At 36.9% G+C, this 12,500-nt stretch overlaps 1 protein-coding gene across 2 annotated transcripts in view; it reads right to left on the bottom strand.

The window, feature by feature from the left end:
* The window catches only part of fam234a (family with sequence similarity 234 member A), a 20,627-nt gene that overhangs the window by 7,131 nt on the left and 996 nt on the right, over positions 1–12,500 (bottom strand). Inside the window, exons 2-9 of one of the 2 annotated variants that reach the window (XM_056451126.1) lie at positions 10,285–10,555; positions 10,087–10,194; positions 6,768–6,941; positions 3,766–3,905; positions 3,545–3,677; positions 2,661–2,793; positions 775–915; positions 415–496 (exon numbers count right to left, since the gene is read on the bottom strand). In XM_056451126.1, the coding sequence (XP_056307101.1) occupies positions 415–496; positions 775–915; positions 2,661–2,793; positions 3,545–3,677; positions 3,766–3,905; positions 6,768–6,941; positions 10,087–10,194; positions 10,285–10,534 (1,161 nt within the window). In that variant the 5' untranslated portion in view covers positions 10,535–10,555. The remainder of the gene's footprint in view (positions 1–414; positions 497–774; positions 916–2,660; positions 2,794–3,544; positions 3,678–3,765; positions 3,906–6,767; positions 6,942–10,086; positions 10,195–10,284; positions 10,556–12,500) is intronic. The other variant, XM_056451125.1, reaches the window with a different exon arrangement.

Raw genomic sequence — 12,500 nt, 5'->3', positions numbered from 1 at the left:
TGGGTAGCACGATCGCCTCACAGCAAGAAGGTGGCTAGTTTGAGTCCCTGCTGGGTCAGTTGGCATTTCTGTGTGGAGTTTGCATGTTCTCCTTGTGTTGGCGTGGGTTTCCTCCGGGTGCTCCGGTTTCCCCCACAGTCCAAACACATGCACTATAGGGGAATTGATTAACTAAATTGTCCATAGTGTATGTATGTGAATGAATGAGAGTTTATGGTGTTTCCCAGTGATGGGTTGCAGCTAGAAAAGCATAACATATGCTGGATAAGTTGGCGGTTAATTTCGCCTGATTAATAAAGGGACTAAGGCGAAAAAATGAATGAATGAATGAATTTGTTATCAATTATGATTATTAAAATTATTATATAAAAATGTATTATTATTATCATCAGTTCAAGCAGTTTAGTCACTCACTCTTTTGGTTTTATTGCCAGCGTCCTCCTCTATCATTACATCTGGAATCCCATCTTTGTCAAATTGTCCAAACGTCGGCACACTAGAAAAACACTCACATTAGCATTAGCACATCAACATCTCCCAGTGTTTTCAGTGTCTAGATCAGGGGTCACCAATCTCGGTCCTAGAGGGCCGGTGTCCCTGCAGGATTTAGCTCCAACTTGCCTCAACACACCTGCCTGGATGTTTCAAGTATACCTAGTAAGACCTTGATTAGCTTGTTCAGGTGTGTTTGATTAGGGTTGGGGCTAAAATCTGCAGGACACCGGCCCTCCAGGAACAAGTTTGGTGACCCCTGGTCTAGATTGTTTCTTGTACCTAAGAAGAGTGCTGGTGTTGGTGGTCCAGGCGGTCTTCAGCTTGTCTGTTTGCAGCAGTGAAACGCTGGAGTCCGTCTGGATGAGCAGTGATGGAGGATTACTGCCCTGAACAGCCAACACACGCTTCAGAAAACCAGACCTAGCAGAGGAAACAGGGTCAGGCTTCTTACACATTTTACAAAGTCAAATTTAAGCACTGCTTTTTAAATTTAAGGTGCATTTTCAAACTTTTTAAGTGTTGCAAATTACATATTTACATAGTTAATCACATTACATCACATGCTATTTTTTATATTCTATAGTAATACATAGCATAGCATGACAAAGACATTGTAGCATAGTATAACAAGGAAATTTAGCATGTTTGCATCAAGCCCAACATTGAATTACTCTCATTTACTCCCTTTAAATGTCATTTACTCTTAAATGTAAATCTTAAATTCATATTTATTTGAATGTTTAATGGTGTAGATTAAAAAAGACATGTAGATCACCCTATAGGCACATCTGCAGACTCTAGAGTTTCCATTTTATGCAAAAGGAAATATATATTTAATTTTATTAGTGCTGGCAAAGAGTAATCATGATTAAACACATCCAAAATACACATTTGTTTTTATATAATATATATGTATTATATATATTTATTATATATATGTAATACACTCACATACATAAACACTAAACTATGTAAAACAAACATATTTACATAGATATTTCAATTAATATCTTTAATAAAATTATACTATGATATAATATACAGGGTGGGCCATTTATATGGTTACACCTTAATAAACTTATTGGGAATTTCACATGGTGTTAAACATAGCTTTATTCTTTCATGAGTGATTTACAAGCCCCCTCACATATACTAATGTGCCACACACAGGACGTAATATCACCACCCATTCCCATTTTATTAAGGTGTATCCGTATAAATGCCCCACCCTGTAGATATAGGGCGTCACGGTGGCGCAGTGGGTAGCACGATCGCCTCACAGCAAGAAGGTCGCTGGTTCAGTTGGCATTTCTGTGTGGAGTTTGCATGTTCTCCCGTGTTGGCGTGGGTTTCCTCCGGGTGCTCTGGTTTCCCCCACAAGTCCAAAGACATGTGCTATAGGTGAATTGGGTAGGCTAAATTGTCCGTAGTGTATGTGTGAATGAGTGTGTGTGGATGTTTGGATGCAGCTGGAAGGGCATCCGCTGCACAAAGCATGTGCTGGATAAATTGGCGGTTCATTCCGCTGTGGCGACCCCAGATTAATAAAGGGACTAACTCGAAAAGAAAATGAATGAATGAATAATATAGATATATTAATATTATATAATAATGTATATATACTATGTAAATTTAAACATTTTCATCAAATATATGTATTCTTTTGTATACATATATATACACGGCGCACACATATATTATGTACAAACTTTTATTTTGAATGTGATTAATCTTTGCCATCACTAAATTGTATTTAACTAGTTAATAACTATTGCCTATTCAGTAACATTAATTAATATGGAAGCAAAACAATGACATTTTCAAGCAATTTCCAGCACTTCATCTAAAATGTAAACACTTTTCAAACCTTGAAAACACTAGAGCAGAGGCGCCCAAACTCAGTCCTGCGAAGTTTAGTTACAACCCCAATCAGATAAACACGGGCCAGCTAATCAAGCTCTTACTAGGCTTTCTAGAAACATCCCCATGGATGGAGCTAAAATCTGCAGGACACCGGCCGTCCAAGACGGAGTTTGGGCACCAATGCACTAGATTAAAATTTCAATGACTGCAGCCCCAGTATGAACACTGCAGGAGAGCTTATATAATGATGATGATAGTTGAACTTATATAAAGTGCATGAGGTTTGCCATCAATGTTATTACTGATAGAGGGGGATGAATCCAGTGTGAATGTCTGACAGTTCCTCCCAGCTTTTCTCTTTCTTCAGTGCGGACTCAAAACCAGGCTTAGCCTGAGCTGCCAGACGTCCCAGACTGACCGCGTAAAGCCCAGAGTCTATAAATTCAGAGGGAAATTAAAGGTAAAGTTCACAAAAACTTGGAAATTATCATTATTTACGTATCCTCAACATGATCCAAACCTGTCTTGAGTTTCTTTCTAATGTTGAACACTAAGGAAGAATGTTGGAGAAATCAGCCATTGACTTTTCTGTTACTACTATGGATGTCAATGGCTGCTTTTTCCAGCATTCTTCTGAATATCTTCTATGTTCAACTGAAGAAATACATTTCTAAAACACTCCATTTGAATGGTTATATCTTCTAAATGCTAATTGTGCTAATTTTCGCTTTAAATTCAAGTGAGATTTCAAAAGAGGGCGGAGCTACAAACGCCTGTGTGTCAGCATAGTGGCAGATTCAAAACAGGACTAACTTTATCTGTGTGAAAGATATGTTATGTCCCTGTTCATCTGTGCTTCATTTTAAACTCCAGATTTATCATTCAGCAGCTCAAAATGCTAATGGAAGATGGCTGCTTCTCACTCAGGGCTGTTTTTGCTAATGAGGGAGAGATGGTCACTAGTGGGCGGGGCTTTCCTCTTCTGATGACACGTACAAAAGAGAGAATGTCAATCAAAGTGTTTCTGCAGACTGTTTCTATCAAGTCAGATTATAATAAAATAGAATTAATAGATTTTTACCATTACAAGCTGCTTATATTCACACACTGCTGCCACACAACTGTGTTTAAACCCCTTATAAAAGTGATTTTTCCATAATAGGTGCCCTTTAAATGCCCAACACACCTGTGAGTAACAGCAGATATGAAGCACCTCCGGCCGTTTTGAAAGGCAGATGAGCGAATACACCGTTCACATCAACATTCACTCTGGAGCCGAGCTGATCACCGGATTTCCCTGAGAAAAACACCAGTTCGGTCTAAAAGAGGGAGGAGATCACAGTGGATCTTCAGCATTAGTGAGCTTTAGGGTGGTATTATATATGTGTGTGAGTGTGTGTGTCGTACCGGTGTGAATGAAAGAGCATCAGGATTGTATGAAAGAACAGCAAAGTCCTCTTTTCCATCAGAGTTGAGATCCGGGACGCTGATCAGCGGGAGATTTCCATGCATCACAGTGGAACGTGAATGCTGCCACGTGATCCGACCTGATGAACAGGCAACGGGAACATTTGGATGAAATACTGTGGCGTCAATGTCAGTGCAGGGTGAGTAACTTCAACTGATTAATTACTACTTGTTGCAGTGTTAAAAATAATACTTAAATTACTTTGTATTTGTCTGAAAGTGATTTAAGTGTTGTGTACTGTTTAAATTGACTCCCCTTTCCTTTGGTAGCTGTTTTTGCCCCATTGACTTCCATTATAATGAAATGTTTTGATTGCAAAGCCTTGACAGCATATTTTTTTTAGATTAGATTCAACTTTATTGTCATTACACATGTACAAGTACAAGGCAACGAAATGCAGTTTAGGTCTAACCAGCAGTGCAATAGCAGCAAGTGCAGGATACAGGTATAAGTTATAAAGTGCAGTTATAGAAAAACTATGGTGATATTTACAGATGGATGTACTATCAACATTATATACAGGTTGTATTAGCTATGAACAGATTTACAATAAATGAATATATGTACAAGATGCTATTAGTAGCAGAAGTGTGCAGATAGATAAACATAATTATAAATGTCCATGTGCAGTTGGTATGTCCAGTTCAAATAAATGAATCAGTGCAATGAATATGTGCAAACTTTAAATGTGCAAATGTTAAATAGTGCAGTGATTGTGAGGAGTATAAGTTAGAGGAGTGTGGGAGGAGGAGGAGGAGGTTAGAGTTAGAGGATATATGCATATAATCATGCATTCTTGATTGTTGCTGGTTGTTCTTGATTGTTTGCAATCAAGAAATGTCATTATAATGGAAGTCAATGGGGCAAAAACGGCCCTAAACATAATGAAAGGTGAGTCAGTTTGCCCGGAGTGTGTTGTTGAGTTTTTGAACATTTTCAAAGCATTTTCCCAAAATATGTGTCAAAATAAGATTTATCACCAAAAATCATCTCATTTGCTGAAACACAGAGAAAGTTGTGGCCAAACTAAGCCTCAAAATCCCCCCAGAGTGCATGAAAACATCCCCGACAGCACACAAGGGCTGATAACTCAATAAGTCATTTAATTACAATGCTACATATAATCCCTAACATTGCAATAAAGGTTATGTTAACAGGTACAATTACAAAAAATAGTTACTTTATTATTAGTGTAATTAACTCCATTTACCTGACTTCTAATTAGATTACAGCTATGATTATAATGCGTTATTATTAGGCATTAACTACAGATTTACTGATGTTAACTATCGCAGTCGTATTGCAGTGTTAATGTCTAAAATAGTGGAATCACATCCAAAATTAAATTTTGTTTGTGAATATTTATTATGCATCTATTAATAAACACATGCATGCATATATCTGAGAAAATGTTTATTCATATTTAGCTATAACATGTGTGTTACAAATTATATAAACATTTAAATATGTATTCAAAAAAATCTTTGGATATTTTAGATTTTATATATGTGTTTGTATTACATGTACATAATAAATAAATATATAATACACACACACACACACACACGCTTGTTTTTGTGAAAAGTGGGTACATTACATAGGTTTCCATTAATTTTATACGGTCCAAACCGTTTGTTGTATTGCCCTCACCCCACCCTACCCCTAAACCCAACCATCACAGGACACAGTGTGCAGCTTTACTCTCTGATTAAACTCATCTTGTGAGATTTATAAGCTTTTTGAGAAATGAGGACGTCACCAATGTCCTCATATTTCCCCTCCTTTTTGTAATACCTGTGTCATACCTATGTCATTATACAGATTTGTGTCCTGATATGTCACAAAAACACGTACACACACACCTGTATAATATGTCAAAATAATCTTTGCCCAGTATTAGGATAAAACCCTATAAATAGTCACAGAGTTTTAACCAATATTTCAGCAAATATTAGGCCATGTTCGATCTATTAAGCTAACCAAATCCAAGCATTTGGCTTTGTTATAAACACCACTGCAAATACAATGTGATTATTCCTAAAAAGCACTCTAAAAGTTTAAAATAATAAATAATTACACTGCAAAAATGCTGTTCTTACTTACATTTTGTGTCCTGTTTCTAGTTCAAATGTCAAAAATAAGAGAGTTCTTCCTTAAATCAAGCTTAATTATTTTATATTGAAAGGAAAAACAAGATTATTTAGCTTGTTTTAAGGAAAAACTCTCTTAATTTTGATATTTGAACTAGAAATAAGACACAAAATGTAAGTAAGCAGAGCATTTTTGCAGTGTAATTATTTATTATTTTAAACTTTACATTTACATTTAGTCATTTAGCAGACGCTTTTATCCAAAGCGACTTACAAATAAGGACAAGGAAGCAATTTACACAACTATAAGAGCAGCAGTGAACAAGTGCTATAGACAAGTTTCAGGTGTGTAAAGTCTAAGAAGCTAAGCATTAGTAAAATTTTTTTTTTTTTTTTTGAGTGCTTTTTAAGAATAATCACATTGTATTTGCAGTGGTGTTTATAACAAAGCCAAATGCTTGGATTTGGTTAGCTTAATAGATCGAACATGGCCTAATATTTGCTGAAATATTGCTTTTTCAATATTTATTTCTAAAAACAAGATAATATCTTTTGCTTGTCTAGAAAAGGCTTCTTGATTTAAGATTTTCTAGATATTTGAACTAGAGACAAGACAAAAAACTCTAAGTAAGAAAAGCACTGTAATCAATATGTATTAACTATAAAGTGCCCATGATATCAAAATTGTGCACAATATACTGAATTAATGAATATCAGCATCTGTCTACTCCACACTGTTGTGTTTTATAATATTAAGCAAATATTAAAGAACACAACAGTGTGGAGTAGACATATGCCGATGTTTATATTGATTCATTATGTCCACATTGGTGTGTAATTAAATCCTGTACCAGTCTTTTTGTCGACCGCCGTGAGATTGTCTGCATGAGCAACCAAACATCCGCTCCCTTTGTGTCCGAGTCCCTTCACACCGCACTCCACCCAGTCAAACTCCGCAGATAAAGCTCGTTTCCAAAGTGATTTTCCATTCGTACCATCAACAGCCGTTAACACCAGACACGGAACTGATAAATCAAAAGAGAAAACATTAGATTAAGCAGCATAACACACAGCCTTGAGTCTCTTATCAAGAGTTATTATGACTTTTTGCAGACTAAAGCACACGCCATGTGAACTCCAGGCTTGGATATAAACATTTCATTTTGTTTCGAACACTTTAAGCTATAAAATAGTGTTGCTTTTTTACTATGAAGACGCCATTTTCACACATATGTAACATTGTAGACAATGTAAACATTAGGTCTCCGAAAGAAACTGTCATAAATTAAATACCATCCATAATTCAACACTATTGTGTCATTGGACTAAATGTGCCCTATAGGATGTTGTTCAATAGATACGTATCTTCCAACCATGATTGTGTATGTGTCCTGATATTATGATGATAAACGTATTCCACTTCTACTAAGTGTGTTCTGACGTTTGGTCCTCACACAAATTTAGCAACTACTTTCTTTTATAAGCTTTCCATTAAAAAACAACTTGTAGATTTAGAGGGTTGTAGATTTAGACTGATGTATAGCTTGTCAAGATTACTCGTGAGTGTTTTTTAATGTAATCTATTCATAAACACTGACATGTTTGCACAACCTTTTTTTTCTTCAGTCAAACACAAAAGAAAATATTTAGAAAAATGTTGGTAGCTTGCACCCATTGACTTCCATAGTAGCAAAAAAATACAATGGAATTATGGGCTCTATTTTAACGATCTAGGCGCAAAGTCTAAAGCTGATGGCGCAAAAGCATTAAGGGCGTGTCTGAATCCACTTTTGCTGTTTTATGGACACAAAAATACGCTCTGCGCTCTGGCGCATGGTCTAACAAGGTTGAGCTTATTCTCTTAATGAGTTATAGGTGTGTTTTGAGAATAAAGCAATCAGAGGCTCATCTCACATTCCCTTTAAGAGTCAGTTGCGTCACGCCATGGCACATTTGCTATTTACATGGCGGACTCTGTAAGTGGAAAAACTGAACGCTTCACTAGAGAGAACACAGTTAAACAGCATTTGCAGCGAGAGGATAAAGAACAAGCCTCCTCCAATGGGCCTTTACTTTTACTTTCGCTTTCTCTTTTTCGTGGATAAGGAAACGTGTTGTACTGACAGACATCCATTAGCCTACACAATTCATTTTGTTTGATAAACACAAAGATTTGTTTCAAAACTATTTCTAAATTCAGTTCTAATTTCCAGCAAACGAATAAATAAACAATAATAATGAAGTGTGGTCAAACAACTGAGTTATATCCAAATACACATGCTATGCCCCATATGGTCCAAAACCTGACAGATTGACAAATCTAAGCTTGTTTTTAATAAAACAAATATACATAAAATAAATATTACTGATAATATTAATAACATTATACAAAAGCAAGTTGTCACGAATAAACTAAAAAAAGCCCTGAAGGCAGGCATGAAGGCGGTGGTTTTTATATTTATGTAGAAAATAATCATTTTTGTAATATTTTTTTCCTTTAATTCTTTTTCATTTGTAAAGATATTTGTGTATTGCTGTACATCCTGCGTGTTTTAAGCAATGTGTAAGCGAGGCAAACAACTAACGCGCTCTGCGCTGGTCTTTAGACCTTCAGCTGATTTATTGAACAGTCTATTTTAGATCCTCACAACCTCCCGCTCTCCCTCGGGAAGCCAATACGGAAGTAACTGAAACTGCAATTCATCAAAATTCCGCTAGTCCTGGCTCCATAATAGAGCAAAGTGCAATTGAGCCCACTGTTAGAATGGCCAACTTTACAGCAGAAATAAAGGTGTTTACAGCCTGGTACAAAGAACCATTTTGGTTCATATAGTTATTATTACCCTCCATGACAACTGTGAGGGGGGTGATTTTTTTTATAACTCATCCATTTCCTTTATATTAGGTTATATTAAGTTTGCATAATTAAGGGCGTGGCCACTTGAGTGACAGCTAGGTCTCGCTGGTTGCCGTCACTTCACCTCAGCTGAATCTGGCAGATTAGCCACTGATCTCGGCATATTCATCGTATTTTTGTGTTGTTTTATGTGGCTTTACACAGTCAGCTGCCTTTTGGACTCATTTCTTACAATTATCAGATGATATGGGATGCTGTGTGCATTTAATTGTGCTCACAAACCATTCATGTGGCCTCCGTTTCCCATGTGAGTAAAGTTATATACTTATACACCATCTCTATAAATGTATTTGTTTTATTTAAGATCATTTATCATTAATATTTTTCTTTAGACCCGTAAAGCACTCCAGAATCTGACAGATTGATTAGCTGTAGGCTCTAGAACAGTCATCTGAAGCATTGACATACAGTGTTATGCTGCAGTTCATCAATAGTCTTGCATTTACTAACACACACTATATCTGAAGTGTTTGTAAGTAATTCGCGTTTACCTCCTGAAGAAAAACGTCATAAGAGCAATGTTTAGTGGCTCACTGTATTACTACAGTGTTTTTGAAAGTCAAAACACTTTATTGATATAGTGTACAGCCAAGCACATGTGGTCAGAACACAGACGAGTCGCAGATAATACAGTATCAAGCGTTTCTCCCAAAGTAAAGTCTGTCTGCCAGGTCTAAGCAAAGTGCCAACAGGTGTCTGTAGCTCCGCTCAATCTCCGCCTCTTTGCCCTTGTTTGGTATCCCGCCGTGGGTGCGATGACGCATGAACAAAATGGCGACGGTTGGCCGCGCCTACTTGTGGCTTCTTTTGCCCTCTTCAGAAACCTATGGGTGACGTCACGGATGCTACGTCCATATATTTTACAGTCTATGGCCTTAACACATCTCTTTTCTAGACCAGAACCCCCATGAGTCCACAAAGTGGCGCAAATGGATTTGCTTTTAAACAACGTGTGGCGGAAAACGGGAAAATTAAGCTTGTGTTGGTCTGAAAATAGCAACACGTTGGGGAAACACGTCTTACACCTTATTGCGCCGGGTGTATGATATTGCCCTTAATGGGCGCCATCAACCTGTGCAACCGGTATTCTTCTGAACAGAACAGAAGAAAAACATACACATGAGGTAGTTTTATTTTTGAGTGAACTATCCCTTTAATTATTATTATTATTATTATTATTATTATTATTATTTAATAGATTAGTCTGTTTTCGGTCAACAAGCTGGGTTGAGTGTGTGTGTTTCTAGGTTTACCTGCATTCAAACATGTGTTACGGCTGGCATCATAATCTCTGTAGATGAAGATCACATCCAACACTTTATCTTCATTGGCATCCTCAACAGCCAGGAAATCATACGTGGCTAAAAGAGAGAAACATTCGGTTAAGATATGGATGAATTCTCACTTCAACTGTACGAGCGCTGATCTGCGATGTTTTTCACATCGGTCACCTGCGTCAGGTAATGTGCGGTTCCAGGTGGACACATATTGAGGCCGTACGGGGCACGGGAGGATGAATGAAAAGGCGAAGATGACTGCCAGACACAGGAATATGGAAAGCAGGAACGCCGCTGTTCTCCAGCCGGTCAGATGAGACAGACCCAGCTTCCCTGCGCAGCTCTTCTCCTTAGACATGCCCCCTTCTGCCTCTCCATCCTTCAGTGGCTCCGCCTCCCCGCCACGCCCTGATGCGTCTGTCATCTCAGCAGATTCTCCACACTACTGCAACACACACAGGTAACTCACAATGACAACATACTGCGACTTTGTTTCCAAGTTAAATTGATCTTAACTTACACTATAAAAATTGCTGGGTTCCACACAATTCCTTCATGTTGTCTAACACAAATCTATTAAGTTAACATCATTTTTGAACAAATTTAATTGGATTGAACATAAGGATTAAGGAATTGGATTGAACCATTAAGCTGTCCCCCCAAAATACTCAAGAATTGTGTAGTTTCAGCTCATTTCAATACTTTTAACAAGCAGCAAAAATATTTGAGCGTAGTCCTTTACTCCCAGAAATGCCAACTGACCCAGCTGAGGCTCGAACCAGAGACCTTCTTGCTGTGAGGCGATAGTGCTACCCAATGCGCCACCGTGATGCCTCTAGCTAAATATCAACATGCTTAATAATAAATCCCCTAATAACATTCATTTAAAATGTAATGTACTACATCAACTTCATAGTCATATAATTTAAAACTCCTGCTTAATGCAACAGTGTTAATACATTAAATCATCCGATTAAACATTTTCTTTAACAGACACTGAGCTAAAACAACATATTGAGCACTTAACTGAAATTATACACTGTGAAAATATCCATGATTGAGCAGTTTTAAGTATTTTATGATTCGTGTTTTTATCTTTCCCCATTTATTTCTGCTTTTGAATTGCATTATGGGATCTTGATCTGTCTTCCAACAACATTTTACCTTAAAAAGTTCAGAAAGCGTGACTTTTATAAACATGTTTAATAGTTTGCAGTGCTATATTGTCTGTGTTGGTGTTCTATATTACGCTACAAACACTTTGCAATAAGCTGCCAGCACATTTTCTGTTATTTTACACACTTATTTCTCTTTATATAATTATTTCTTATACATTATATTACTTAAGATGTCAATAAAAGTCACTTTGTTAAACTGTAGAGTTGAATTTTCATCATCAAAAGTGGACAGAGCAGAGATCAACATCCCATAATGCAATTCACAACCACAAATAAACTCTTGTGAAAATACAGAAACTGGTAATGAACAGATATTATCTAGTGTACTTAATCCTGATATCGTTTTTATTTAATCACTGTTCCCAAAGGCAGATTTAGATCACAGATCCTCCAAAATGCCATTGGAGTCATTAATCTGAATATGTAAAAGCACACAGATCACCTTAACAAGGATTTCCAAAAGTAAACTTCACTGCCATACTCAAGTAAACAAAGGAAGGGGGACTAATTCTTCCCAGATCCCTCCTCCTACCTGAAATCAACCCTGTGCGTTCGGTATCAGCAGCCCTGATCTATGACCATCAGAACATTACAGTATACATTAATCTAAACACACACACAAACACACACACACACACACACACACACACACACACACACACACACAATAAAACCTGCTTCTTTTTCCATCCAGAGTGTTCTGCGAGCTGTTGTTAATCTTCCAAACAAAAACACAGCAACAAAAAACCTCAGTCATGCTGCGGTAGAACAAGAGCCCGGGGCCAAAAACAGCTCATTCTGGAAACTGTTATACACTGTAAAAATATCTGTTCATTAACAGTCTCCATGTTTAGTGTTTTCTGTTTATTTACGATTGTGAATTGCATTATGGGATGTTGATCTCTGCAGTTTAACAAAGTGGCTTTTATTGACATTTTAGTAGTTTGTAATAATATAATGTATAAGAAATATAATATATAGAGGAATAAGTCTGTAAAATGACAGAAAATGTGCTGGCAGCTTATTACAAGGTTGTGTCGCAATCTACAACAACAACCCAGACAATATAACACTTTAAACTATTAAAAATGTTCATAAAAGTCGCTTTTTCAAACTTTTCAAGGTTAAAAGTTGTTGGAAGACAGATCAAGATCCCATAATGCAATTCAAAAGCAGAAATAAACAGGGAAAAATTAAAATATGAATCACAAA

This window comes from Danio aesculapii, chromosome 24 (assembly GCF_903798145.1).
Source record: "Danio aesculapii chromosome 24, fDanAes4.1, whole genome shotgun sequence".
Classification (NCBI taxonomy): Eukaryota; Metazoa; Chordata; class Actinopteri; order Cypriniformes; family Danionidae; genus Danio; species Danio aesculapii.
Note: the sequence above shows the minus strand (reverse complement) of the source record. Positions and strands in the feature narration are given on the sequence as shown.